The following is a 27,604-nucleotide window of genomic DNA, read 5'->3' as shown; positions in this document are numbered from 1 at the left end:
GGGAAAACCTAAAAGCTGGGGGCATCCGACTAGATCTCACCGAAGCGATGGTGAGCAACGCTCAAACCTAAGGCTAGGGACAAGATAATATATTAGTTAGGTAAGGAAAAAGGAATACAACTGAAGGCTTACTGACCTAGGGACAAGAGGTCGAAACTGAGGTCCCTAGGGCAGCAGAGGCCGGCTTATATACAGGGGGAGTTTAGGGGAGGCTGTGCACACTGGTCCGTGCACAGCTGGTCTGTGCGCAGCATGCTGACGCGGCCCCGGGGGCCGGTGAGTCAGAGAGGCTGTGTCAGCGGAGCCCGAGCTGTGCCGCGCACTGCCACCCCATCTAATCTAATTGTACAGTAGATAACGACGCGTCCATATCCGGTATGTAGTACAGAGGTCGCGGGTTCGAGCCCGCGAAAAGGAAAAAATTAAAAAACGGCTAGACGCCGTACCAACTCGTGACAATGATATCATAGACTGTTCATTCTGCAGTCATTGGTTGTTCGTAGGCTAGGCTGAAATTGAACGGCCCGGCCCATAGACCAATCATCTCGTTCGCTCAGACTCCTTGCAGCAACAATTGACCTCGTCAAAATGTCAAGGGCGGCCTCCTCTGTCAGGACATATGTCTAAAACGCTGGAGTCAGTTTAAGTGAGATAGATAATTGAACTTGCCACGCACAGGTCAGACCGTGCTATGTGAAGTCGCGTCGTTGGAAAAATGCACCTGCCGGAATGATAAGTTAATGTTCTGCAAATGTCTAACATGGCCGCGCGCACTCAGCACAGCTGACCCCATGGTGGACGAAATAAATCAAATGAGTCTGGTCATTCCCTTGCACGCGCCACACTCTATGTGGTACAATATCCGACAAGATGATATCTGTCAGTGCTAGGATACCCCCTGAGCCAATGGGTTACGCAACTTGCAAGCAGACACAAGAAATGTGTAGCTTATAACGAGATGACCACTACATATTACGACCAGCAATGGGCGTTGAGCATGGTCATAGTTTGCGCTCCACACGACGCGCTACCAAGGCTAAAATTACATGAAAATGTTTGCATACCGTATCAAGCGCGGCGAAGAAGGTTGGTATAATTATGGAAAGCGTTGACATCGAGAACGATTGAGAGCTCGAAACTTGTGCTACCGCAGATTGCTCGGGTACTGGGTCAGAGTTGTACGTCATCGTCTTGACATCCGAGAACGGTGAGACCTACACTAACAGCATCTACAAATTGCGCAACGGGAGCTTTGAGCCATTCGGTAGGACTAACGTGTGTTGCGCGATAGACTCCCTCATTTGAAGGCGACTGCGCCCATATTTCATTCACCAGACCTCAGAAGCTATTCATAGACACTCCTTGGGTGCCCAGTATGATCATTGATGTTTGAGTCATGTATTGCCATCTGCCATATGATACCGCTGCGCGGTATCGGCATGTATGTTATGAAATATGTCCCAACGTAAGCAGAAAGCTGAAGTCGTAAATGGTGGACATCACGGGTGTGGATGAAACATGATCTTACCTGATGGACTGCATCCTGCTGACAAAATGTAAAAGAAGCTGGCTGTCACCTTTCGCGATAATCTCGCCAAGGGAAGACATCTTTTCACATCATCTGCAACCTGTCGCCAGATAAGTTCATGAGTATACCGCCTTGAGAGTGGTGAATCTCAATTCGACAGATTGAAACATTCTGCGATAGAAGCCACTTGAAATTAGGGTTAGGTTTGATTGACAGATAGAACACACATACCACCGCCTGCTTTCGTTCTACAGTACTGGTAACACAATATCAGCGTCTCTTGTATCTAGCGATGAGGCCGGAGTTATCTATCTCACACCAAATGGACATATTTAGGGCGCCCGTCAGCTCCTTTGAGCCACGCACGCGTTATGTTGAGTGCGACTGACCGTGACCCCGGATGACCTCCAGAGTCGTGACATGTTGCAAGCTCCGCCTCGAGGAGTATATGCTCTGAGCGACCCCTACTGATCATTGGTCATCTGGAGTCACATTGTTGGAGACCAACGATAGACAAACTTCTCAATTGCCATAGAGTTCAATTGCACATCCCATGGGGGCCTGATAAAGCATCTGAGAATGTCTAAGTCACAGCATTGTGACCAAAATCATTGATATAATAGATCGAGCACCACCAAAAGTACGTCACCTCCGCATATTGATCACACACTATGCATTGTCTCTAATCAGACTGTGATTCTCAACCAGCTCGTGTACCATCGTCCAGTCCTGACATATGACCGTGGGATCTCCGCTTCACACACCCTGGATCGGGATAACCGCCTGGAGCATGGGGTTCACATCGCATAGGATCATCTGGGGCAGGTAGATTAAACAGTAATGCACGTGTTCCGTGTTCCGCTGTGCGCTCACCACATCGCGGACCCGCGCCAGACAGTACGCCTGGTGAGACACCACGAAAGCTAATGGGCCGGAGGGGACGCCGACACTGAGTCGCCCACCTCCTCGCGGGTAAACAGACCCCTACCCAGCTGCAGCTTCAGAGGTGTATATGCGGCATTCTCGGGCATGAGGGATACATCACCACGGTCGAAGAGGTAATGAATAGGGTTGTCGTCTTCGACAAGGGCTGACAGGATTACGGGGATCAGTATTGATGCAACAGCAAAAAGGAGAGTGCTCACTTTGCCCTGAAAGACCCTTCCGCCATGTGTGGTGTGTATTGTGCTTGGCAATAAGTAAACTGTTGAGACTCGTGAGGTGCACCCTGGTATGGTGAGTCACACTGCAGTACATTCACGCTGATGGAACCAAAATGTAAGTGGCAGACTTGTCGTCACACGTGCGCAAAGACGCTTGGCAGATGTACGTTGATGGGCTGCGCTTAGGTTATCGGGTCATGCTTGAATTGAGTATTGTGGTACGAGAATGTCTCCTGACAGATTGAGAAAGATCAGTCTCCACCTAGGAAATGAATTGTTATGACTGACAAATAGAACAAGTGTCAGAAGGCAGCATCAAGGGCATCTAAGACACGCGGTCTGTGACTATGGATCAACACCGTGCGCGCACAACATCGGAGCACCAGCAGCAATAATCTGCGTATAACAAGGTGGTCCTTGCGGAGTGTACAGACTGCTCAGCTTCAGTTGCGACAAAGAATGATGATGCGAAGACCTGAGCGTAGTGTGGAATGAGACTTTCGTGCTAGTCTTCGAGATGGCCCTTTGAGATGCTTCCGAAATACAAAGATGAACTGTCATTCTCTGTGTACCGTGACTACTGTCTGAACGGCCGAGCCATTAGGTGCTTCAGCAGGCGGGAACCACGCGCTTGCCATGACTTCCTAACTCTATAAGTCGATTGACTGTAGCTTCCTTGCAACGGCTTTGAGGCAAAATCAATCTTCAGAATATGAATTCATGTCGTTGGTCTCGATGTATCACGCTCTTGCTGGGAGTGACGACGGTACTGATACCTGAAGAACTAAACCTGCGGTATGTACATAACTGTGACCCGCATGCGTCAGCCTCGTTCCTGCCGGTATACCTCGATCTTAGCTCCTATTTGGAGGCGGGATGCCATGATAAGCTTGTAGACAATCAAGTTCTGGCCAAGCAGAAGCGCTCCATTTTTGAAAACTCTGAGGATATTGCAATGCAAGCATTGTGCATCCCTCACTTTGCTCGAGTCCCTCATGACGTTCTCCGGGGCTGACACTGTACTACTAAGAACACTGACATCACACTATATCTGATGCAGTACAAAGGTGCGACTCATTTGTTTAACTACTGGTTGTAGAAATGAACGTCGGCGTCGGGTTTGAATGAGCGAGCGCGAGGGTATACGGAAGCGAGCGTCGCGGGAGAAGATCAATTTACGAAGTGGTTTGTCTCATCCTCGGGGCGGGGAGGCAAACGTGCGAGGAAACTACATGCGGGAACTCGACCTAATATAGCAAAACCTTATCTAAATAAGGTACGAAGGAACAAGGTACTATCACGCCGCAGCACGACACGTCGGCGAGCCGGTAGTCGGGCATGCGCTCGCCCGGTTGTTCCAACACTGGTACCAGCGGCGAGCGCAAGAGCGGAGAAGTGTCGATCCTTCGTGCGCGTTCGATATAAACAGACCATGACTCATTGTTTCCCATTCAGCATCTCCTCTGCTAAGCAGGCTCATCTTGTGATACCAGCGAATTCCTGCATTACATGCTTCTCTTGATGATGTGACTCATTCGAACCTCGACAATGTACAGGACCGCTTGAAGAACCCTATTGCAATATTTTGGTGATAATCAGTAAGTACATCGGTGTACACTTGGAGCAAGTTACGATCCTGATCTGTCTTTCCCTCGTGACAATCAATATCATCAGGGAGCGAGCATCAAAATTCAAACATAATGTGTATTTTTCAACAATATGATATCAAGTTAAAATCTTTCTCGAGGGAGCATGTTCATTTAAATGTATTTTCTTCTACATTGACAGGTGCGGTATCCGTGAGAGTACTTCGTACGTGGTGATGATTGCCTAGTCACACATAAATAGGTACACGCATGAGGAGATCTTACTATGGTCCTGCCCTCTATCTTCAGCTCATTTGGCTATGCCTGCATTGGCAGAAGATCTTTCGGGGAGCCTGCTGAGCACATTCCACATTGCAATATTGTAAGTGACCCTCCGTACACGGATGTATCAGTTGGCTGATATTCTTGACCACCATCCAGCTTATATGGCACCGCAACCTCTCAGATCTACAATTATTGGCAGAACTTCCCATATGATTCAAAGCTGCACCGTTGGACTGTTGGAGTTGTATGATTAGTGGTGTTGGATTTTGTTTAAGCTGGTACTCCCAACCACTTCACAGGCTTATCGATACAATTCACACTGTGTTCTGTGTAATCGCCATATACTGCTATATAATCATTGACCATGGAGATTTAGAACGCATGATCCATATAGTATGGTCTGTATAGCTTTCTTCTTGCTCCATCACCCTGAACCTTACTCTGTCTGCCTTTAGGAGTCTGGCCGTGGGTTAACCTGTGTTCTCCTCATTTTGGTGGCTAAATCACGCTCATACAGGCTACAGTCACGACTGAGGTCCGTGACCATGCACCTGAATCCTCTTGAGAGTTACTCACAAGTAGTCCTTCATAGGTGATGCTTGCGGGGATTGTTCAAAGGCATGTTAAATCACAACAGCAGATTCAAACTGAAATTCATCCGGACTATGGCAGTTTCTACATTCGACGAGTTTGGATTTGTACGTCTATCCGTGCTTGGAATTTTGACCTATTTCTGACTGACATGCGGAAGACAGTAAGTCAGAAAAAGGTGACATTATGCATTATTATGGTATGTTAGTCCTGATACATAATCTGAAACATTCTTAAATGAAGAGCAGGGTGTAGGCCTGCTTGCTCGTATAGGTGTGTACATGATGGCAGATTAGACCATTGATTGTATTCACCTTGAGCCTCAGGACTTGGTTACAGTAAATTCGCTATTTTATCTCAAATGTGGTACAACTGACGAGGATGAGCATAGCCACAGTGATGTTCATGCGAGTGCCTGAACATCTCCCAGAAAGGGTGTACCTGAATAACACAATGTAGGTTCAAATTCGACATTATTTCACAGTTTCGACAAAATACCAGTCCAGTCGTGAGTCCATGGCCGTCTTGGCGGTGACCACTCTCCATACCCTCCTTCAATGCAGATAACTGTGAGCTGCGGCTTGAGCTCCGCTGCCGCTATCGATCTTTTACTTGCTATTACGCTGGTCTACTATAGACTGAAGATGCCTAGACGCGCTCATGAGTAAGTGTCACTGCATGTTGTACTGCCGAGTTCTGAAACTGTGATGCATAGGAATTTACATGTGGTCGAAGCCCTCCAGTATTATTTAGTCAACACTGGATTAATAACAATGTGCGTGCTTGCTTCTGTGTATGGAACCTGCTCGTTTTATACTGGGACACAAGGCTCGTCTCTCTAATGATCGTTCCTCCTGTGCGTGCTTTCTCTCCCAACTACTATGCCTAGACCATCAGGCCCTCAGCACATTGCGTATATTTACCTGCTCGCAGTTTATACACATGGGGCATACTCTGGTATTCGCTGGTCTGATCCAAGTTCAAGCAAAATGTAAGACCTTTATGTGCGAATGATGTGGCAAGCCGAAATCATGATCTCCTGCACTCCAGTGTATACGAACACTTTTATTGCCACGTACGCATTATATCCTTGTGTCTCAGACTAACTCACAATGTGTTGATGCACGTGTACAGCATGTCGGAACGTGCGGAAATTCAAGCTACAGTCAAGGAAGCAAGATATATAGAACTTGCCAGGCGGATTACTGTGAGCCGCCCGCATAATCAATCATCTGTGAGGCCCTTCGATCTATCATGCAGAGGATTCCGTTGATGCAAAGTACTGCAGCGCGTCGAGCTCTACCACCAGGATGACAAGCTTACTGGTGAGGACATGTCCATAGATGCGATCCCTGCCACCATTCCGGCTGTCTCATCTGGTGGGTACTGCAGCGAGGTAAATACCTAGGCAATTGGGAGTCTACCTACTTAATCGAGTTGAGTAACACAAACAGTGTTGAACAAGACAGTGAATGAGCGGACACGGGGTATAAATTCGTGGGTGTTGCTGTGATGTTCGGTGCTAGCAAAGGACCGTCTCAGCACTTCTTCCTACGTGATCTGCTGGTGTGTGTAAATGTAAAGGGGATGCTCGTAATGCCGACACTCATTCCGCTTCGACTGCGGTCTATACATTCCGTTAGCTAAGAGCTTGTATAACGCAAATGTGAACAATGAGACTACCTTCTACTGTCAGGACAATGACAGCGAGGGGTGGCAATCCAATTCCCTCCGGGGTGTAATCGTCCTCATGGGCCACGATGATTGCATGCTCGGCATCTCCATGTTCCAGCAGTTGCACTGCTAGGACAAGATCCACCGCACTTCAGAAAGGTAGTAACTTGATGCTTAATGTAGGTCGTACATGACACTGCCTGGATTATGCTCCACAGACGATGCATCATCTTTGTGATCAGACAATGCGAGGAAACCGCCAAGCGGAATGAAAGTGGACGAGCTATAAAGACACTGTGTAGCATGATTCGCGACGGTCAACTGGAAGAGGCATCTGAAAATTGTAAGACAAAGAAACGTTAACATGCATCACTGCCACCGGGACAGCGCACATGTGCATTGAATATACCTTCCCATACACTGAATGGAACCGAGTTGGTATGCATGGAATAATGCATGAGGTCTCGTCTCGCATAATGAATAAGCTTAAGGATTTTTCGTGGGATTAACCTACATTTGGGTTTATTTACGCTAATTATGTATTGTAACATCAGCCTAACGTAGGTAGACTATCCCTATCGGGACCCTGGACCATTTACCGTAACTTAGGCCCAAAATACGGCTAGGACTCCGGATGAATGTAGCCAGACATTTCCCCTCATAATGCATAGGCAAATCAGAGTACCGACCTGGTGCTTTGTGAAAAGGTAGACCGTAGTTTGAGGAACTAACCATTGGTACATATTGCGAGGCCACCAACAAGCACCAAGGATCATCGCCTCGGTACGACGGCAAGGATAAGTATGGACGTTCGCCGTATGTCGCTGTGATGGTGGCCGCTCGTTACAAGCAAAGACATCCAGAAACGTCACAAAGCACGCCAATAAATCCAATATATATTCGGCGGGTCGTTTCAGCGACACAGAACGTAGAAGAACGTTCTATCACACCGCCAACTCAGTCCCCACGAATGGAGGAACAGATGACGAAGTGAATTCCCGTTGACTCCTGCTAAAGATCAGACCGCTTCTAGATTTTCTCAAGTATTTCGGATCCGGAGTAAAGAGAACACCGCCGTAGATCGAGCAGAGATGATGCGATGACCGCTGCATCATCTGAACGGCATCGGCACGCTTGGACCTCAGAAGCTGAGCTGCATATGCACGACACAGCATCATAACACGAGGAAGGGGCGTGAAAAGGTCTATCAGTAGATGCTGGGGCCAGCACCTTGAGAGAATAAGGCTGCTTATGGTTCGTCTTGTTCCCCGCCCCTCCACAATAAGAGGCCCACTGCCTGGCAACCTGCCCATTCTGTCCTAATTAACAATATTCGTAAGCCGTCGGAGTTTCTACCCGGTCAGAAGAAGCTCACATACCGCTGATGCAGGCTGTGCATGAGGTCCCAAGCGTGATGCAGACGTCCGACGGTCCTCGCCCCCCCGAGTTAGACGCTCGACGGGCGCCAAGGTCCCTGTACACCTATATAAAACGAGCGATGTAAGCATTCGTCTCCCCCATCACATCGTAGACCCATACTCTCCCCGATATTCTCCTCGCAACATGTCCTTCCAAGGTTTTGATTTGAGTAAATACTTCGACAACCTCCAACCTCTGATAGCACCCTATGAGCAAATACCCGAGCAAGTAGAGGCTTACCACTTGACGCCGACGCCACCGAAGCTCTTCATGCCCGTCTCACCGCAAGCATCAAGCCATCCCCACCAAGGCGCTCCCTCATACCGAGAGTTCGACGAGGTATGTCAGTCTGCATCCTGTTGGAGGTTTGCATTAACGCCGCAGACGACATAGTTTAACCATGCCCACTATACCCCAGTCCCGTCCAACCCTCTCCAGTTATTGCTTGATGGTGTAGGATGGCCGAGTTCGTCTGGAACGATGGACACATATTATAGGTGCGTGAAGGTGCTTTATACTCAGATGACTGCCGTCTCACCGATTCGGGCATCTAGTGAACCGCGCGTATCGTCGGCTGCCGTGCAGTCGATGAACGCTTACACTGGGCCATATGGAGAATTCGGTGTATCCGAGTTCTACGCGCCGTCACCACCTCAGGTTACATACCCGCAACCTGCTCCCACGCATCAAGCCGCGCTGCGTCTGCAAGGCGAGCCATCAACAGCGATATACCTGAGCGACAACCAGTGGCCGTCGATGATTGGTCTTCCGACCGTCCATGCGCCGCTGACACCTCCCTCGCCGCCCATGACGCTGGCAAGTACAGCGTCTTCTCCCTCATCAATGGCGTCCTTATCTTCCGGGTACTTCGGTGTGCCGGGAAGCGCACGTGAGCTTTCTACACCCCTGCATGGTGAGTTTCCATTTGAAGTGGTCTGCGGTCTGCGTTAATCCCATATCTGCTAGGAACCTACGACAACGAGCATGGGCCAATGGCCATCTTCTCGCCCATGCCGCCGTCTCCTTTGCCAATCGCTGGGCCATCTACCCAGCAGTATACCATTCATAAAGGACGGCTCATCGCATCCAGCCGTCGCGTCGCGGCGGCTTGCGCACCAACTTCAGGCTCGGGTACACACTACGTACCCAGCCTTAGCCCTTCTGGCCTCCCTACTGGAGGGCAGAAAAAATCTAACACTGGATACGAAGGATACGTACCGAACGCCGCTATCAACGGCAACACGGACGTATTCCTCGACAACAACAACAACAACATCGATTACTGCGGGAAGGCTGTCGGCAAGCATGTCGCCGACAATGGTGATGAGCTTGCTGACGCAGTCCAACCTGCAGCCAAACGGCCTCGCGTCTCCCCTTCTGCTGGCTTGTCTTCGGCTCGCACGAAAACGGACGCGAAACCTCGGCGAAAGGGCGTGCAGTCGAAACCCGCTGCGCCTCCACTGCCTGACCCTCGTGAGCAGCATGTGCAGCAGGAGAGCCGCAAGAGGAAACATAAGGGCGACGACGACGACATCACGACGATCTCCATCAAGCCTTCCAAGAAAGCCCGGCAGGCTGTTACACAAAGCCAGCATCTAGAAGGCGGTGGCTCTAAGAGGAGCAACATCAACAAGAATCTGTTCTGCCCGTTCGACTGTAGAAAGGAGGCATTCCACAGCAAATACGAGCGGAACAGGCACCTCATAGAAAGCTGCCAGCGCAATCCCGATCGCCAAGAACCCCAGCTGCCATGTCCACACTGCGGCAAGAATCTCAGACGGGTTTGGACACTCAAGAGGCACTTGACCCCTCGAACCGGAGAATGCATCAGGATAGAAAAAGAAAGGAAGACTCTGGCTTCCGCTGAGCAAAGATAGAGAATATGCTGTAGCTGGGCGATTCTATATCCACGTACCAGTCTCAGTGCGTACCATTTCCCTCCTGTCGTCGACGCTCTTCATACTTATCGCCTGTGTTTTCCTTCCCTAGGTTTCGTGGCTTCGTACCTTCCTTGATTACCCGGTTGCGCACGCATCGTATACCCAGATATCTAGATACCCAGACATCCGAATACCCAAATACCCCAGATGCCCAGATACCCGAGCGTCGCGGCTTTTCTTCACGAGGTTTCATAGCATCGTCACGTCTTGTTCTTTACCCTGCATTGATTGAAGAGGTCTGTGAGCTTGTCCTCTCTCTGTAGTTCTGCACTGGAATCAATGATCGTTCGCGTAAATGACGAAAAGTGCAACGTTGCCCACAATGCATTCGGATCGATCTTAGCGGGAATGTGGAACACGAGCCACGAGCTCGCGCATAGGTATGAAGGACGAAGTGCATCGCCAAAGCATCACGATCGGAGTACCATGTCGATACAACACTGTCCATGCGAAGACAGATCGTTCGACTCTTACACGATCCGCTCAGCTTGTCGTTACGAAGACACAACAGCATTCGGCCAACGTGCTTGCATTGGCACAATAGACTCGGAAACGCAGCCGTCGACAGAGGGCGCATATAGCCATTAAGAGAAAGTAATAATTCGCGTGATTCTCGACGCATAGACGATATGTATCGTGAATGTGCGCCTTGCGAAGGCATGAGACTAACGTGATAGTGCAGACTCTGTACAGCGTATTCCAGCGGCATCTGGCGGTTACTCTAGAATGCCTGTACATGTATAGTCGGGGACGACATAACGCCCCGATAATTGTAGATGATTGCAGGCATGGACCGTCAACGCACTGATCGTATCGTGTACGATTCTAAAGACAATGGCGATGCAAGGTCTATTTAATGCCTGTCCGGAAAGCCGAGACTCGGAGAACACAACATGAAACCTGCGCGGCCAATTTTATAGTAACGATGGATGTTCGTGAACGTACCTGACAGGTAGTCCCGGTTGACAATTGAGACAATAATGCAACGGAAGATCCTGCGAGTCCGCAGCGACGTCAAGCTGGATTCGATCTTCGAATTGTATGGCTATAGGGCCCAAGCGTCGCGCAAAGATCCGAGACTAGAAAGCACCTGGAGTTTAACGAGTACTGATTCACTGGCATCGTCCTTGTAGAATAAAATGAGAGGTCGTGACAAGGATCGGCGAGAAAACACAGAGGACAACGGTGGACGCAAGGACGGGTATAAAGTTTGCAAGATGCCAGTCGCATCCACGTGGATCTCGGCTCACCCCGGTGGCACCTGGCCCTGTGGCTAGCCGTTTTGCCTACCTTTGTACTGACCGTATACTTATTCCTAAGTCCACCGCTTGAAAACCCCGCTATCTACCATTCAACGGAGTGTGTGTTCTACACGTCACCAATATATTTTGCTTCCATGAAGATCATGATTCATTGCAGCCCAACTTGAAGGCGAACTGACTGTGGGCTATCGACGCTGAGGAACCCGACTCGGGTGTTGCGACCGTGATTAGTTTATTAGGGCCGAAGCAGTTGAATGACAATGCACTTAAATCTCTTTCGCGCTGGCGCATTCTCGTCTCATGGGAATTAGGCGCCTAGAAAATGGTATCGCTGACAATGACTATTCGCATTCACGAAATTGCCGCTTCATACACCGGAAAATATATAGGCTGCACGTCAGTTCTAGCAATACAATACGATCAGTTATGACAGGGGACTGACGCATTCCAAGGGTTGCATAAAGACATCGCTATACTCGACAATCTGCAAGTCTCGTATGCGTCTGACCGGATCCGACCCCTCTCCGGACGTCTTCGACACTCGGTTGAACCCGACAGACGTCATAGGGCGTAATAGCGTCGCGTCTCTACTCTGGCCGAACTCCGCAGATACCGTGCAAGTCGCGGATGCACTGGCCATTCACGGGGACTTGGACTGCCAAGTTGACAGAACATAATCTTCTGGTTGGAATTGATGCGTCAAAACGTTGCCATGAATGTCCTAGATGAAGCCCCTTATATTGCGAACACCGCTCAACCACGCAACCTAACACACGGACATGCCAAGGGTCGAATCTGCCTCTGTGCTCATGATTACTGATCTGAAAATAAGTATGAAGCTTAATACGGCACCACGCTGTGACAAGGAACAATCACATGATATAGCCAACACATGTATATATCACATGCATCAAAGCTGCGCACGACGAACAGAACGGAGAATATCCAGGACGACAGCCCGACAGAGCGAGAGTAGTTTGAATCGAGTTCCGCAGTTGTAAAAGCACCATATACGCGAGCCGAAGGACAAACAACACCTGCAATCATCACCCTGTCTTAGAGAGGGCGCGTATACCGCCCAGTGAGATTTGATGTTGACACGTCTTCCCAACGAGGAGCACACGGGATCAGACAGTGATGTAGATGGCTGCAGGCGACGCACCTACCCGATCCCTGCGACATGTCCAAAACCCACAGAATAACACTCCCTCAATTAGTACTGAGTCTTCGGGACCATGGCCGAGGGACTGTAAGCGTCTTGTTTTGGAGGCATGGGGATATTTCCGTTACATTGGTGAAGACCATTAGGACAGAACCCAGCTAGAGCTCTGGAGCCTGAAGGGGCGGGGCCGGCGGAAGACTCAGTTCTATACCGCGCCCGAAGATGACTGTACAAGCCACTTTGCGCGTTGGAAACTTCGTATCATTCATTCTGTCGTAGTCGCAGTGGTAGTAGTCGATGTAGGGGTGTCATGGCAGGACCCGACATTATATTCCTGAATATTCCTAGTCTCCCGTAGGCATACCATAAATATAATGAACTTTGTTATATGGGGGCGACGATCATTATATATAGGAATATTCCCGAAATGGTATGTCCGGAATAAATTGTAAGCGCGCACCAGTTTCTGCGCTGAACTCATCTCAGACGCTAATGGCCTCTCCCGAAAGTGCAACAACCACGCTGCGTACTGAATGCGAGTGGATGGATGAGTGTGCATGTGTGCTGGGGAAGAGTCTACAGGGTGTTCTAGCTTAGTGAGTGCATCTTACAGCAAACGCGACTGCTGGCAACAACTTCCTCAATTTGAAGGGTTACTGACTAGTTCGACTCACCTCCAGACTTTTACACCTTTGTTCATGAGACAAGTCCTGCTCATTCAACCTTACGACCCTTTCTCCTGGCCGGCTCCTTTCGCTGTGTTGCTTGTCGTTATCAAAAATTATGATTCGCGGTTCTTCGAAGATCGTCAGACGTACAATACTTGCCCAGTGCGTTCGTGGACGTACGGAATGAAAGCAGCGTCATCGGAACAAGGTCGTGGCAACAGTCTTCCCGAATGCGATCAAGATTTACAGCCTTCGATCTGCCTCGACGACGATGATCCGATGGGATGGGAAGAGTGGTACTTTTAGTACGCCAAACACCCTTGTTTAGCGAACGCGAAGCGTATTCTGTGTGCTCCCTTGCAAGGAACTGGCGTCCCCCGCTGGCTTGGCTCGGAAAGATCCTCGCTCATGGAGCACGGTCCGCATGCAATCACACCTCGCGCTTTCTTCCTGGAGTACATACCTGATCCTGTCAGTTTGGGTGGTCTAACGGATCCTCAACTGTTCGCCCCTCCTCTCGTGCGGCCACTTATAGAGAGCGCGAGCGCATTCGCGACGTCGAGAATCGCCCATCAGGAAACATACTCCCCAGCTTCGCTACTCGCCCTGCTAGGACGGTCATCGTTGACCATGGGAGCTGCGTTGTATGCGACGACGAGTCTGACGAAGAGAGGACGGAGATTGTGGAGTGTTGGCGAAACGTCAAATGGGTGAAGCGACTACTTCGACGGGCACTAGGCGCAAACGATTTGGACACGTATTTGACAACAAAATTGCAGGTATGATGCCTCGTTGTGTATCGGGTTTCTTTTGTCAACGCTGATGGCTTTTGGGGCAGAACGACGACGTGTGATTAACCTTGCTCTCGTAATCATGGGGTCTTCGCTTGTACTTAGATTGGCCGAATCCGTCAACACATTCGAACACGCAGCTTGGCCTCGACCTCCGCAAATGTCACATTTCGCCATGTCATTATGCAGTGTCCTGCTCATAAGGCAGGACTGATGTCTTCCACCTTTACTTCCCATCCCTCTCGCGGGAACCCCGGTGCCGCGCCCTGGCTCCCGTCCCACCCTCGAGCCATCATTGCCACCGCGTATAACAACCCACCGGATCCTGGGAAGTATGGCGTCGGCACCTGAGCACCTCCCAGTGGCATCCCTACGTCGTCGAACTGGTAATACGGATCGAGGAGCCAGTCAATCGCCTTATCCGCATCGCCGAGCCGTGCCGCTGACATTGCCAGCATCGGGAAATCCCAGCTATGGAAGGCCTCTTTCAACAAGGTCAAGGCGAGCGCGGATTGCACTTACCCCCACAAATTGGTGATGTTCCATGTTGTCCACACCCTCTCTGCAGTTGCCTTCGCGATCTCGAGGCTTACGTTGGAGGTTTGCGGGAGCCAGCCGTACAAGCCCACCAGCGCTGGGTGGCTATTGGTGTACTCTGTCGTTGTCCAGAAGTCACTCTCGATCCCCTCGTACACGGCGTACAGCCCGTCCTCGATCGGCAAAGGCGCCAAGTTCTCTTTCACCTCACCCCACGCAACCGGCACCTCCTCACCAAGGCGCTCCATCCACGTCTGTGCCAGCTCTAACCCCAGCCGCCAATATGCCAACTCAAACGCGGGGTTTCGCGTCACGTTCGGGCTAGTGTCCTCGCTAACCACGTACATCGGAGGTCCGAGGTCATGCACACCCGTGCTCGTATTGTACCGCGCATAATCCGCCATCCAGTCAGCAGTTTCGTACACGACGTCCCGCCAGCGCTTCAGCGTTTCGCGCGATTGCGTCGCACGGTATTCGTATTCGGCGAAGACAAGCGGGTGAGGTTGCTGCCAGATGAGCAGTTCGTTGATCTCACCAGGCGCCGAGCGGCCGGTGGGGTCCGTCATCTTGGACCATCGTGCACCGTGTTTGTAAGCCTTCTTGGCTTTGTGCGCGCTCTATAGACGTAGGAAGGAAGCGGAAATAGACGTTGACGGAACGGCCAAGAAGATCCCAGTTGTTCCATAATACCCAGTGGCAGTTGTGCCAGAAGAACATCTCCATGTGGAACTTCCCGTACTATCTCGTGTGCCTGGTTAGCATTGGCTTCACGTTCATTCAATAGCGCTGCTTACCCATCCGTCATCCACCAGGCCTGACTACCGGATCGAATGAGCTTTCTTCCACACTGATTTTCAGAGCAATTGCAACGCACCTCCTGAGGCGGCGTGAAGCCGGCCTCGTTCACTCGCATCAAGTAGCGTGACAAAATGATCCTCCTCTGCAGTTCGTCTGCGCGTGGGTCCGTTGACCCGGAGATCACGTCAACAAATCCACTGCTGGACCAGTAACTCTTCCAGCTTGATATCGACTCTAGCGCTATCTCTGCCACGGAAGGTACCCCCTCCGAATTGCTAGGCGAGTATCCGACAGCGATCGAGAAAGACGAAGAAGGCTCCACAGGTACCAGCCTGTACTTATGCGTCGTTGGCGAGACGCGCGAGGTTGTGAAGTTATCGCCTCCGCCCAAGGTCGTGTAGAACGAGGCGGCACTCATCGTATGGTTGATCTGCCAAAGCACGTTCTCTCCCAAGCCAGGACCCGCTGTCAGTGCCGTCGTGTGGCTATCAGTGTCATTCCAATACCCAACATAAGGCGCTTGAAACTTCTGCGAACCGTCGTTCCAAGGGAAGTCCAAGAACAAACCGAGTCGACCGTCTTGCACAAGAGTCGAGTGGATAGCTATCCCGACTGTGCTGCTGCTCTGCGCTGTGTACGTCTTCACAGTAACGTTGTACCCATCGACAGCAAACGTGCTGGTGATCGTCCCGGACCAAAGGTCGAGCTCTTGGCGAGCGTCACTGAGGTCGGCTTCTGTGATATTCTGCCCGTTGCCGACTCCATCCATGTATAGCAAACCTATTCGGCCCAGGTTGACACGGTTCGGATTCGCAATTAGCCACTGCTGTGGAGCCGCAGGTCCGCCGAACTCGTATTGAACCCCATCCCAGACGACGCCCCGATATGTCAAAACGTCCTCCTGTGTAACACCCGCCGGTAGAATGTCGTTTTTCCAGCCCCAGTCGGACATGATTGCCCACGGTTGGAAGGTTTGCAGTCCGGAGATGTCCGCGCCGAAGGCAAAAAAGCCATTACCAACCTGCATGGGCGTCGTGGAACTCGACGCATTCCGCACGGGGTTGTAGCGGGAGACGACTGCATGGCGCGGTATCGCGGACGCCAGAGCGATCCACACGACAATGGACTGACAATAGCCACACAATCAGGTTGAAGCCTAGAAGCAAGGCTAAGACGGAGCAGTTCGTGCTCCAGGCATCAAATAGATCCATGGGTGCTGAAGCGTGAGTCGACGTGTCCTCTGGTATTACAGGTTTCCCTAGAAGAGTTCCGTCGCTGATTAATATGTCAGGGGAACCACGCCCTCCGAGGAGAAGCCTTCCTCGGCAGACAGTACAAAAGGAAAACGAGATGAGAACGACGAATACGGCACACGGCGGGTGGCGGCGAAAAAGACACGGACATGACAAGGCTCGACGCACCACAAAGCCACAATGATATCGCTCGGCCGACGAGCAGCCCGATAAGGCTTGACTTGCTACACTATGGCCCGTGACCAGCAGCCTCGACCTAGGCGTCATCAGGTACTATGTTCACCCGATTCCCGCTGCGGCTGTTCCATGTCTTCTCCCATCTCGACGGTTGACTAGCCCGTCTTCTACCCACCATGTACGTTCGCACCGTCAATCGATGTTCGTCATGTAACCCTCCAGCTGACGCCATCCTGCAGAGCTACGTATCGCCTCAAGGGTGTATGCATATGATCATACAACACAGAGACTCTGCATCAATATGGAGAGAAATAATGCCTCTCGGTCCAAAGCAACCGCGAGGATGGGGACTAAAAGAATAGAATAACGCACCTTACAATAATTCGCAGTCCTCAACCTTTTCAGCCTCTCTCTTCTCTTCGACATATAAGCTGCAATCATACACAGCCAATTGGTCGTTGCCGTTAAACTGGGTCCGATGTCGCGGGTAAGACATTGCTGCCAAATCAACTTGTATAAAAAACGCGAACAGCAATGTGCGTTTGCTGCACGTCGCAGCCAAAATGCAACGCCCAGACCCGCATGGAGTTTTGATTGGGATTATGTACTCCTCTTCTGAGTCTAGGAGGTCCTAAGTCAGAAACTATACTTCCAACGTACTGCTCTCATACCGTCGCTTGAGTCTCCCGCGAGTCATGGCCTTGCATTCAATGCTTGCACAATATGTATCCATGAGTACATCTGCTATCACTTGCAATGCATACGCAAGCTTCAAGCTCTAAGAATGCGCGCACGCTGTCAAGGAGAACGTTTGAGGGCACGAACACACGATGGTGCACGGAGAGATACGTCTTGATCACGTCCGATCCACCCATGTGAAGTACTCTCACAAGGAGTCGTCTCCATTTTTGATTTTTTTCACAGCCTGAGCACAAGTTGAGTGGACTGTGTTGGCACGGAGGAGACCGAACAGGCTTCAAAAGATTGTCCCCGCGTAGGGGTCAGGCAGACGTGGCGGTGACATGTTGCGGCACGTGATATGTGACGGAGCGCGACACAATTGCACGACCAGAAATGTCCCATTCTCTGAAGATACACAGTGTGCTCAAGGTTGGGTCGCTGACACCAGTAAGATCTTATTATCCCAAATTACTGCGTTATCTCATATCTCTGTCTCGCTCAGCACTTGTCGAAGGCTAATGACTCTGCTTCGCCTTAACAACGATGTCCTTTACCTCATCTTCTCATATTTGTCGTCTAACGAGGCCGCGATGTGCGCACTAGCATGCCATCTGCTTTATGACTTGGCTCTACCGCGAATGATTTCAAGAGTGGGATATCCGTCATGGAGGTCTGTGGTAACGATTCGCAGCTTCTGTATGTTCGCGTCTGCTCGAGAGTACACTTGTACACTCTTTTTGCAAGACCTCTGCCTCGCGAACATCGGTGGTCTGTTCAATACAATGGACAGTGTAAAAGAGATACTTCCCTCCATCATCGATCTTCTACGCAGTGCAAAAAACCTCCGATGCCTCGACTTCGACTCCCTCGAACAACTGCTCTCCCTCGATGCCCGCATAGGAGACGCAGTCCAAGCGCTTCCCAGGCTACAATCGCTCAAAATCACCCTGGGAACGCACACCTACTCCTTCATGACATTTTTCCAAACTCCGCTTCGAAGCGTCACGCTCAGAACAATTCCTTTTTTCAGGGAGGCACCCTTTTCTATATGGGCGCTCCTGGCTAACTTCCGCGACTCCTTGGAGGAATTACACTTGTCGGGAGGCAAAGTGAACGACAACGAGGACGGCATGCATTGGCCGCTGATGCAAAACCTCACAATCAGTTACGCCATTGTTATGGCTCCTGTTGCACAATCTCTTCGACCAATCCTATCCAGAGCCTTCCCCCAGCTGCAGTCGCTTACACTGTCGAACAACAAGTATATGAATGAGATACAACAACACGAGGACCTGATAGATTCGGCTACCTGGCAGAGCTTGGATTTCCTCGATATCAGCGCTGCAGCCTTGCCTATGCTGCGTATCGCCTGTCCTGTACGCAAGATGGTACTCCCGAGCTCACAAGCTCTATGGCTCCATAACGCGGTTTCCTGTGTCCAAGCCTGTAAAACAACCGTACTTCGTATCAGGTTACCCATAGACCTCCCCCCCAATATGGTCTCGCATCTCGCGAAGGCGTGCACGCACTTGCGTTACCTTACGATGGAGTTTTGTGGTTTGCTGCCAAAAGAGGATTGGGTCAGGGCATTGTCGGCTTGGAAGGTACGTGCGATCCCACGATGTGACATGGTCGTCATCTAATTCAATGTGTAATGTACTCCAGAGCAAGATTCCAGCTGTCCTCAGTACCCTACCAGTTCACGCGCTATGTATACTGCTGGATCTTCCTGGCCGTGACGTGCCTCAAGGTGGACAGGATGCGCTAGGATTTTGCCCTATCCTCGCGATGAGCATCACATCCCTCCGTTACATCGCTGTCGAGCCCGCTACTTCCACGCCACAGGCCCCACACAAATGGTGGCGGATAACGCGGTATGACGCCCAGACCGAACCATATCTGGAACAGCTCACGATGCCGATGAGTCGGACCATTGAAGATGCCCTGGAATATGTGGATTATACGTCGCCGTCTTGGGTGGATGGTGAGTTTCGAATGTGTCTGTGAACGCACTACAATAACGTAATCTGCATCTTGACCTAGATATTGATCATGCGTACCGTAGGGATAAGGTGACTACGAGTGAGATACACTGTAGTGCTAACATCGCAAGAGCAGTCAACAGCAGCGTGTGAAGGTCTCGTTCCCGTCTATCTCGATGCTATATTCCGGACAGGTCATAGAGTCTGGGTGTTTAGGCGTACAGTGCGAGACGAGACGCGATAGGTCGCTCAATACGGAAAATGATATATTTAAAACTCTGCTCATCTCGTGGAGTATACGCGTACCTTTTAGAATCGCTCTTCGATGGCACGTAAAGGCCTGTCGCGGACGTGACCTGACTTCACAAGCTAAGTGTGCAGCGTCAAGTTATACTAGCAATCTCCGATGACGCATGTCGGCGGGCCCCGAGCCACGATTGCGATGTCGAACCAGCTTTGGGAAGATTAGAAAAGCTTGACTGGGATTTTTCCTCAGCGTGACTTGTACATAAGAAACGGCCAATAAGTCCCGTAAGCGACTGTAACACGTAGACACGAACAAGGAGTGTCCCGCCGGAGAAGTGAGATTGCGGCGCACACAGGCAATTATAGAATGCTGTGTTCAAAGCCACAGTTCTCCACATGGTCGTTACGAATTTGAACGCAGTTGGATTGGTACGGCGGCGGGAGAATGCCGACATCCCACGTGGATGATCGGATATGGATTTGATCGGCTAGCAAGACTTTTTTTCGGATGGGCGAACTTTGCATCTCGTCCTCCTTCCGTCATTCATCGTTAGGTTCTCTTTCTCTTCCCGTGCCTCTGACGACCAAACCGACACGGCTTTTAAATCTACATGCTCATAAAAGATGCATATCTCTCGATATTCAATCCATCGCGGGGCTCTCTACTCTGGAACCTCACAAACGTCTCGCGCATTACCCTCCTTGGCACTGGCCTGTCTTTCGACCATATATCTCAACAATAGACATCCGTTCCATGGTAAACCTTTGTCTGTATGGACCGTTTATCACGAGATAGTATACGCTATAGCTTCAATTGGCTGACTACAGGTTCGTTCAGAAACATTCTTGCTGGTATGCGCTACGTGCGTGAAACCGCATATCGTGCGCAAACACAAATACCCAGGCTCGTGGATACCCACTGTCGCGGTGATGTAGTCATTCTAGGTCATACTCAACAGAATTGTATAATCGATCGCGCTATGACCTGTCGCTAGCCCACGTCACTGTTGGCGCCGCTCGTGTCCTCCCGCTTCTATCCGTGTTTTGGACATCTTGTGCCGTGCTGCGTTCTCGTCAATTCTGGCAGGGTGGGAAACGTGGGCGAGCACATTGCGTCTCAAAGCGTGCGTGACGGCTACGAATAAGTAGCAATATCTGCCATGTGCACCTACATGCTGCCGGACATAATCTTCGAACACATTCTTGTGCAGTGCTATCAGACCTCTTGCAATCGCCTTTTCAGATTAATCATGCTCATTCTTCAGGTTCAAATTCATCTCACTTATATTCAATGGCAGGGTTTATAACAGGCGTAGGGACTGCTTTCTGATAATGTATATGCAACGCCATCGGGGGTATATCAAAGGTAAAGTGGGTATATCGAGGCGTGCGTGAATGATGGACTCAGACATAAACAGGACGGACGACAAGGACAAAGAGGGAACCAAGAGGAATGACGGACCCCAACCAAGCATCGAATGAAGACAAGATTGAAGCCGTGAGGATGGTATGCATGTCGTGAAACGGTGTCGGCCCTCGAGTGGTGCGTCTAGTGTGCTTTGTTCGCTCATGACTGTCGGGTTGCTGCCATCGTCTTGTAGCCATTTTGGTGTTTCTCCTTCTGATGACGTCGCAATGCGTCTCGACGTGTTAAGATGGAAGGACAGAGATCGCAGGGGATCTCCCCCTTTTCTAAGTATCCGAGACAGCTCTTTACGCTCTCGCGATGGCGTGTGACATCGTATGAGCAGCTGAACCACTTATCTGTGCAGTATGGGCACGGATGTGGCTTTTTGGGATCGGGCGGGATACATCCGCCATACCACGCCGGTTGTGGCACGTCCTCGTAGCTGGTATGTGCAGATTCAGCGTGGCTGGTGGCCTTTTTCGCCTTCTTTGAAGGATGGCGGGAGGATGTATCGTCCGTGGGGTCGTCTGTGAGGTCGTCGTCGCGCTGCTTGCGCTTTCCGGCCGTGCGGGGCAACCCAGGAGTCTTCGGGAGCTCGACCGAGGCTTGAGGATGCATAGACTGCTTGCCGCCGCATCGGGCTTCTGTCCTCACACGAGAGCTCATGTGCGAAGGACCTGCAGAAGTCTCAGATGGTGTGGTGGCGTCCTGGTCGGGGAAGAATCCAATATTGTTGTTGAACATGTCGGGAACAAGCATAGTGCTGTTGTCCGAGTTGCAATGTCCATATTCTGTGTGTGCTTTTATCCGCTCCACCATAGGTGGACCGGATGCGGTCATGCGGGGTACGCGTTGCATACTCGCGCATGGTGCTGATGCCAAACCTGTAGCTGTGCCGTGATTGGGTGCCATGACCGGTACCGAGAACGACGTCGATAGTGCGGAGATGCTGGCAAAGGGTGATGAAGGCAAGGGCGGGTATAATACCGGTGTGCTGGCGAGGTATATGCCGTTGCCGTAGCCTATATCCGGCTCAGAGACGTACCGAGCGGTCTCTGTGAATGGCAGACACGGGGCTTCTTGGTGCCATACGTGCGTGCCGAACGTGCTGTCCTGGTAGGGCGGCGACCATGCTGCGCCGGCAATGTCGTCGGACTCGTCTCCTGGTGTGAGCGCTGCTGACGATGACGAGGGAGACCAGGTGGAGAATGTTATAGCCGGAGGGGCCATTGGTGGCGATGTCGCTTCTGCGTGGCGTTCGGAGAAGTATGAGGTCGCAGGTATGGCTTCGAGTAGTCCGTTGTCGAAGTGCATTACAGGATGGTCGGGGAGTATGAATGATGGGCCAGTACTGACACTGGTATGCTGTGCAAAAGGGTTAGCAGAGTTTCTCGTCGTGGCTATGAGTGAACATACCTCTCGAAACATGCCGAAGGTGGGTCCGTAGGGCTCATACGATAAGAAGTCGAGGGTATCATTGACGTCGAGGATCTCCTGCACAGGTTAGCGGAGGTTTTTATCCTGGTTATGAGCAGACATACCTCTCCAGATATGTCGACAGTAGGTCCATAGGGCTCATACAATGAGAAGTCGAAGGTATCATCGGCGTTGACGGCTGTTTGACCTGACGAGACTGCTGAAGACGACTCCCGTGGCGGCAGACCGGTGTTTAACGTGTCCGGGTCATACCCGGACTGGCTGAGTGTCGTTTCGAGTGGATACAGGTAAGCAGGAGACATAACGTTGAGTGCGTGGAAGCTGATGCTATGCGTGGGTGGTAGCAGGTACGATGCGGTGTTCGGAGCGTCGCCTCCACGTCTTTATATGCAGCGATTGTCTACTGGCGCCCGCGGAACGTATTCTCGGAGAAGGACCTGCCATCAGAACAGGTCATCGCTCTGGACGCCATACGCAGCCTGCATCAGTGGTGTGTGGGCTTCTTCTCACTAGGTCGGAGCTTGTGAGATTGATTGAAGTCGACGATCAGGACGGGATGTGCGCGTCTCCAGGCCGCAAGGCCGTTATTGTCACCAAATTGTCACGACGACGCGAAAACAACGACAGCTATAACTGGCTTCTTGGGTCGTTGTGCTGGAGGTATGACCATCACATGCCTTGGCCTCGTGTTTTTATGCTGTGCCGTCCATACAGATAGGAGGCCCTGCCTCAGGTCCAAGCACTCGAATGCCGTCCGGCTGACGGGAGGATCAGTGGTGGCTCGGTCTCTTTATGCGGAATTCTTTCCTCAATGTACTGCATTGTCACAGCCATGGCACATCTCACACGCCTACGACGCCTACGAAGAATCTTGCTCTCGGCTATCCCTGTACTTCGATTCTGAAGCTGCAACTTATAATGTATCAGGCAGTGTGGCGTGGGAGCTGACTGCTATTTATGGACACAACCTGAGACAAGCCTTCGTACAAGTCCGCCGCAACACATCTCTCTCGAGTAGTATCCTCCTTGAGCGTTATAGTTCGTCAATAGCTTGTGCTACAGGACGGCTCCTGGTATCAGCAGTGCATTGTGTTGTCAGCAGGTGAGAGGAAACTTGGGTTTTATCGGTTCTCTCTACACTAGAATCCACTTTCGGTTTTGAAACTCGCGTGTTTCGTCCACTGAGTGCGCGACCTGGTAGTATCGATCATGACAGTGCGCTCGCGCATCACTTCTCCATGCTGCCGGACAGCTCACATTCGTTCACAGGTTAGCTACGACAAGCGCACGCATGTGTTATTTGGCATAGGACAACGCCCTCCAGCGGATGTCAGAGTTTTAGCGTGTAAAAGGACAATCAACCCCCTTACGTTGTCTGTCGTGATTGTAGCTCTCTGTTGGCGTGGGGCTGATAGGATTGGCATATCATATGACAACTTACCTACCTCGGTATATGCTGTACTCAGTCTCCAGTCACTGGTCAGTGTCAATTCGAGGGGGCCCGACCGGATGCATAAGTGTTTTGATTTGCCTTGACCTCCGAAACGTGTCCTTGGAGATTTTTTTAAACTATTGCTTTACTGCTCAACGAGCGCATGCCGTTGCCGTGAGTAGTATCAGTCGGCTCGTGTACAAATAGACAAGCGAATTTCGGCGAAGATAAGCGGCAAGGGCCTTCGCACGCTCCATTCCCAACTCGAGATGCGATGATTTATTACAAGGCAGGACATACAGCCGCGGTCGCGTAGCCTGCACAACTACGTCTGTGATCTCTTGAAGGGATAAGCAGTCATGAAAAGGAAGGCTGAGGGCTCCTTTACACAGAACCGATCATCCGATGGATTTCTACGTGTGTAGCCGTAGTGCAGTACATAATGAAACGGGAATAATCGACAAAAAAGGGTACATACATGCGTGAGTATAAGGTACTGTAACTTGACTGAGAACAAAACAATGGTCGTATCAGGATGATGGAGACCAGGTGAATTATCAGGAAGGTGATTGCTCGTCTTGACGTACCCGCAACACTCTCTGAGCTGTACTATTGGGGGTCCATGAGCCGATCTCGGGGTCAGACGGAGCGCAAAAGCACGTACTATTCTACGTTTTAGCGTGCTCGTTAACCTCCAATAGACCATTTGAGGCTCAGCCCTGTCCACGGGTACGGTTCGCGGTGGCCTTCGGAAAAACTAGATCAAAGCTTACCTATTGCTTCAAGAGATGGATTTGAGTCCCACGTATGGATCAGGGCGCGGAATGTCATGCGGATTGGCGATCTCTGCGTATCGCTGCGCATTTCTGACAGCGATGGTCGCGCTGGTAACGGCCAAGCAGATAATGAGTATGGAGAGGGCGTAGAATAGTCTTAACGCAGTTCGAGGTATGATTGGCACATCTGGTACAGTAGCTTGAGAAGAACAAGTCTTGGCTTCATTCTCAGATGGAGACGTGGGCAGCAAGGAATACCGCTGGGAGGCCATGGTCGGTAGCAAAAGCTGCTGTGCACGTGGGAGCGTAATGTAGGACCTAGATCTGGCGATCTGATCCGGTCCCTGTCACGTGGGGTCAAAAGTGGTCTCCACTCCGTGTTTATTGCCTCTGCGTTCCTCTTACACTCTCCATGCGGTAAAACGTACTCTCGCCGTCTGCATCCGCTATACTCTCGGTTCACGTTCTAGCATGAAGCCCGCATATGTAGTGCCGACGAGGTGCATACTTTGGGCCGTCTTTGTCCTGGCCTTGTCTGCGACGATGAACATCGTGGGCATAGTCTCACAGTTGTCAGAAAGGCGCACGTTAGACGGTGAGCAAACAAACATCATCTCGTGCCTACTGCATACTGAAACGAATAACGTAGGAACAAAGCTAGATTATGATAGCTTATTCGTCAAATTGCCTATATCTATTCGTCGCGCCGCCTTAACCTTCCACGGCACGCCCCGTTACGACGTGTACTCCGACGATGACTGGGAGTCGCTCATCCCTCAGGGACACGGATTCTACCGCACGGAAGACACACTTGAATACTACGGTGTCTCCATGTACCACCAGCTTCACTGTCTCGACGTGATTCGCCGGATGATCACGGCAAAGTCCAACACCACCGACGAACGGGCGCACCATGCGGACCATTGCTTGTCATACTTGCGCCAGGCGATCCTCTGCCATTCTGACCTTACGCTCGAACCGGCACATCTGAAGCTGCTAGACGATGGGAGGTATTTGCGGGAGATTTCCAACATGAGCAGGACGCACGATTGCCATGATTGGGTTCAGGTGCGAGAGTTTTTGGAGGAGAGGTATCTCGAGTGGGAAGACGAGGACGATTTTTCTGAAGCAAAGGGAGGATATCATCATATATTGTAACGTTATGTGTCGTGCGTAGCACATACTTTGAATATTTATTTGTCCGTGAGTGACCGTGCTCATATTTCACACTGTTGGCGTACTGATGATTGTCGCGCATAGGTTATCCCGTGCTTGAGTACAGACGTCAGCCCATGATTCGCTGACATTGCACATTTATCAAGACAGTTTGGCGCTAGAAAGCGTTTGCTTTTGTATCTATTCGCCACGACGTCTACATTAAAGGCGCAAGAAATGATCAACGATCTCCATATATCTCTCCCTCTCCTCCCAGAAAGGCATGTGACTCGATTTCTCAAGCGTAATCCATTTCACTTTAGGAATTCGCTCGAAGAACGGCGCGCAGACTATGTCTTGCATGTAGTCTGCGCGTCCATTAATGACCAATGTCGGAACGAGTACTTGGTGCAATTTGTCTCTGACGTCCCAGGTCTTGTACTCGCCTGTATACCTATTCAATGAAATCAATTCAGTGATAGGTAAAACGACCGTAAACCTTTAGGCGGCTCACATTGCGTTGTAGACAGTAGTGTCACCCTTTCCCGGGATGCCCAGCTCCATCGAGTACTCAACCTCCTTGGGAATGGGCTGCACCAAGCACCCGTGACGCTCCAGTATGTGTTTCATAGCAACTATGAAGTGCGGGTCGTCGGGGCCCACCTGAAGAGCCTGCTTGTCTTCCAGAGAAAACGGCTCCAATAACCGCTGCATGTTCTCTCCATGCAGAGCCTGTGACGCATGTGTATTACTCAGAATTAAGTGACGAAGGCCTGGATGCTGCCTCCTGATGGCAAACTCGACGGCGAGATGCCCGCCCCACGAGTGCCCGAGCAGCTCGAAAGCATCCTGGATGCCCAGTGCCTCAACGAGACTGGTAAGCTCGTCGAGGAAAAGGTCAATTGTCCAGAATGAATTTGGCTTCTCCGGGAGGTGTGAGGACCGCCCGATACCGATCTGGTCGTAGAAGATGACGGGGGTAGATGCAGTTGTGGCGAGGTCTCCAATGGGCGCGAGGTAATCGTGGCTGAGGCCTGGGCCCCCGTGCAGGACGACGAGCGGAGGACGGGTGCGATTCTGGAGGTCGCCGACCACCTTGTACCACGTCTGGTGAGTCTCGCCATCCACTATGAATGGTAGCGTTCCTTCTGACGACTTGAGTGCTGATGCAGACATAGGTCCTCTTCGTAAGCGGGCTCTGGTGGGCTAATATGTCATATATCTTGTCTAACAGAAAATAGGGACGCGTCAGCTCACGCAGTCGGTGGGGCTAGGTCAGTCACAACCGTGCGTTGTAGTCCGCTCAGACAGCGAGGTAGTTATCTTGGTTTTACGGCATGTCATCATCGCCGGCCTGGGAAATCGCACTGCCTACGAGCATCGATCTTGAACCAAACTCTGTGCCATCAATCAAATGATATCGAACCTTGATTGAGTGAGCGGCGTTCAAACATGCTTCTCTTGATACATGACATGCAGCGCTCCGGACTTGCTGCTGCATTCTTGCTATGTACAGACAAGGCCGTTACTCATGCTGCTTTCTCCGACTCTGATTGTTTTCAATGTATCACGGCGCATACTCGATCTGATCATATCCTCGGCGTTGCTTTCACCAACCGTCGCCCACCGTATCATCCGTCTGCACCACCATCC

At 51.0% G+C, this 27,604-nt stretch overlaps 8 protein-coding genes across 8 annotated transcripts; 4 read left to right on the top strand and 4 right to left on the bottom strand.

The window, feature by feature from the left end:
* Window positions 1-4,597: 4,597 nt before the first annotated feature.
* On the top strand, window positions 4,598-7,065 carry POSPLADRAFT_1046545 (hypothetical protein; the record flags this gene model as incomplete). The annotated part of the gene is made up of 13 exons (XM_024479063.1): window positions 4,598-4,659; window positions 4,719-4,806; window positions 5,080-5,097; window positions 5,155-5,260; window positions 5,399-5,426; window positions 5,613-5,661; window positions 5,717-5,817; window positions 5,869-5,928; window positions 6,043-6,144; window positions 6,288-6,360; window positions 6,442-6,532; window positions 6,680-6,719; window positions 7,011-7,065. The coding sequence occupies 13 exons, from the start codon at window positions 4,598-4,600 to the stop codon at window positions 7,063-7,065; spliced, it is 873 nt and encodes a 290-aa protein (XP_024338894.1).
* Window positions 7,066-7,514: 449 nt separating this feature from the next.
* Window positions 7,515-8,061, bottom strand: POSPLADRAFT_1039941 (hypothetical protein). Its single transcript, XM_024477626.1, has one exon. It carries the CDS (start codon window positions 8,000-8,002, stop codon window positions 7,772-7,774), a length of 231 nt encoding a protein of 76 aa, XP_024338893.1. The 5' UTR covers window positions 8,003-8,061; the 3' UTR covers window positions 7,515-7,771.
* Window positions 8,062-8,365: 304 nt separating this feature from the next.
* POSPLADRAFT_1074423 (hypothetical protein) lies at window positions 8,366-10,494 on the top strand. Its single transcript, XM_024482706.1, has 5 exons — window positions 8,366-8,585; window positions 8,640-8,743; window positions 8,801-9,159; window positions 9,213-10,169; window positions 10,236-10,494. Exons 1-4 carry the CDS (start codon window positions 8,391-8,393, stop codon window positions 10,121-10,123), a joined length of 1,569 nt encoding a protein of 522 aa, XP_024338892.1. The 5' UTR covers window positions 8,366-8,390; the 3' UTR covers window positions 10,124-10,169; window positions 10,236-10,494.
* Window positions 10,495-14,266: 3,772 nt separating this feature from the next.
* On the bottom strand, window positions 14,267-16,431 carry POSPLADRAFT_1143363 (hypothetical protein; the record flags this gene model as incomplete). Its single annotated transcript, XM_024485553.1, has 5 exons — window positions 14,267-14,540; window positions 14,592-15,223; window positions 15,401-15,424; window positions 15,481-16,184; window positions 16,317-16,431. 5 exons carry the CDS (start codon window positions 16,429-16,431, stop codon window positions 14,267-14,269), a joined length of 1,749 nt encoding a protein of 582 aa, XP_024338891.1.
* Window positions 16,432-18,105: 1,674 nt separating this feature from the next.
* On the top strand, window positions 18,106-19,650 carry POSPLADRAFT_1046542 (hypothetical protein; the record flags this gene model as incomplete). The annotated part of the gene is made up of 4 exons (XM_024479062.1): window positions 18,106-18,891; window positions 18,987-19,119; window positions 19,266-19,499; window positions 19,559-19,650. 4 exons carry the CDS (start codon window positions 18,106-18,108, stop codon window positions 19,648-19,650), a joined length of 1,245 nt encoding a protein of 414 aa, XP_024338890.1.
* A 1,660-nt stretch (window positions 19,651-21,310) lies between these two features.
* POSPLADRAFT_1142743 (hypothetical protein) lies at window positions 21,311-22,890 on the bottom strand (the record flags this gene model as incomplete). Its single annotated transcript, XM_024485465.1, has 4 exons — window positions 21,311-22,100; window positions 22,197-22,516; window positions 22,568-22,645; window positions 22,693-22,890. The coding sequence occupies 4 exons, from the start codon at window positions 22,888-22,890 to the stop codon at window positions 21,311-21,313; spliced, it is 1,386 nt and encodes a 461-aa protein (XP_024338889.1).
* Window positions 22,891-25,339: 2,449 nt separating this feature from the next.
* Window positions 25,340-25,954, top strand: POSPLADRAFT_1056683 (hypothetical protein; the record flags this gene model as incomplete). The annotated part of the gene is made up of 2 exons (XM_024480819.1): window positions 25,340-25,391; window positions 25,446-25,954. The coding sequence occupies 2 exons, from the start codon at window positions 25,340-25,342 to the stop codon at window positions 25,952-25,954; spliced, it is 561 nt and encodes a 186-aa protein (XP_024338888.1).
* Window positions 25,955-26,173: 219 nt separating this feature from the next.
* POSPLADRAFT_1143690 (hypothetical protein) lies at window positions 26,174-27,127 on the bottom strand (the record flags this gene model as incomplete). Its single annotated transcript, XM_024485599.1, has 2 exons — window positions 26,174-26,405; window positions 26,466-27,127. The coding sequence occupies 2 exons, from the start codon at window positions 27,125-27,127 to the stop codon at window positions 26,174-26,176; spliced, it is 894 nt and encodes a 297-aa protein (XP_024338887.1).
* Between the last annotated feature and the right edge of the window lie 477 nt (window positions 27,128-27,604).

The sequence above is a fragment of the Postia placenta genome (assembly GCF_002117355.1).
Source record: "Postia placenta MAD-698-R-SB12 unplaced genomic scaffold POSPLAscaffold_7, whole genome shotgun sequence".
Classification (NCBI taxonomy): Eukaryota; Fungi; Basidiomycota; class Agaricomycetes; order Polyporales; family Adustoporiaceae; genus Rhodonia; species Rhodonia placenta.
Note: the sequence above shows the minus strand (reverse complement) of the source record. Positions and strands in the feature narration are given on the sequence as shown.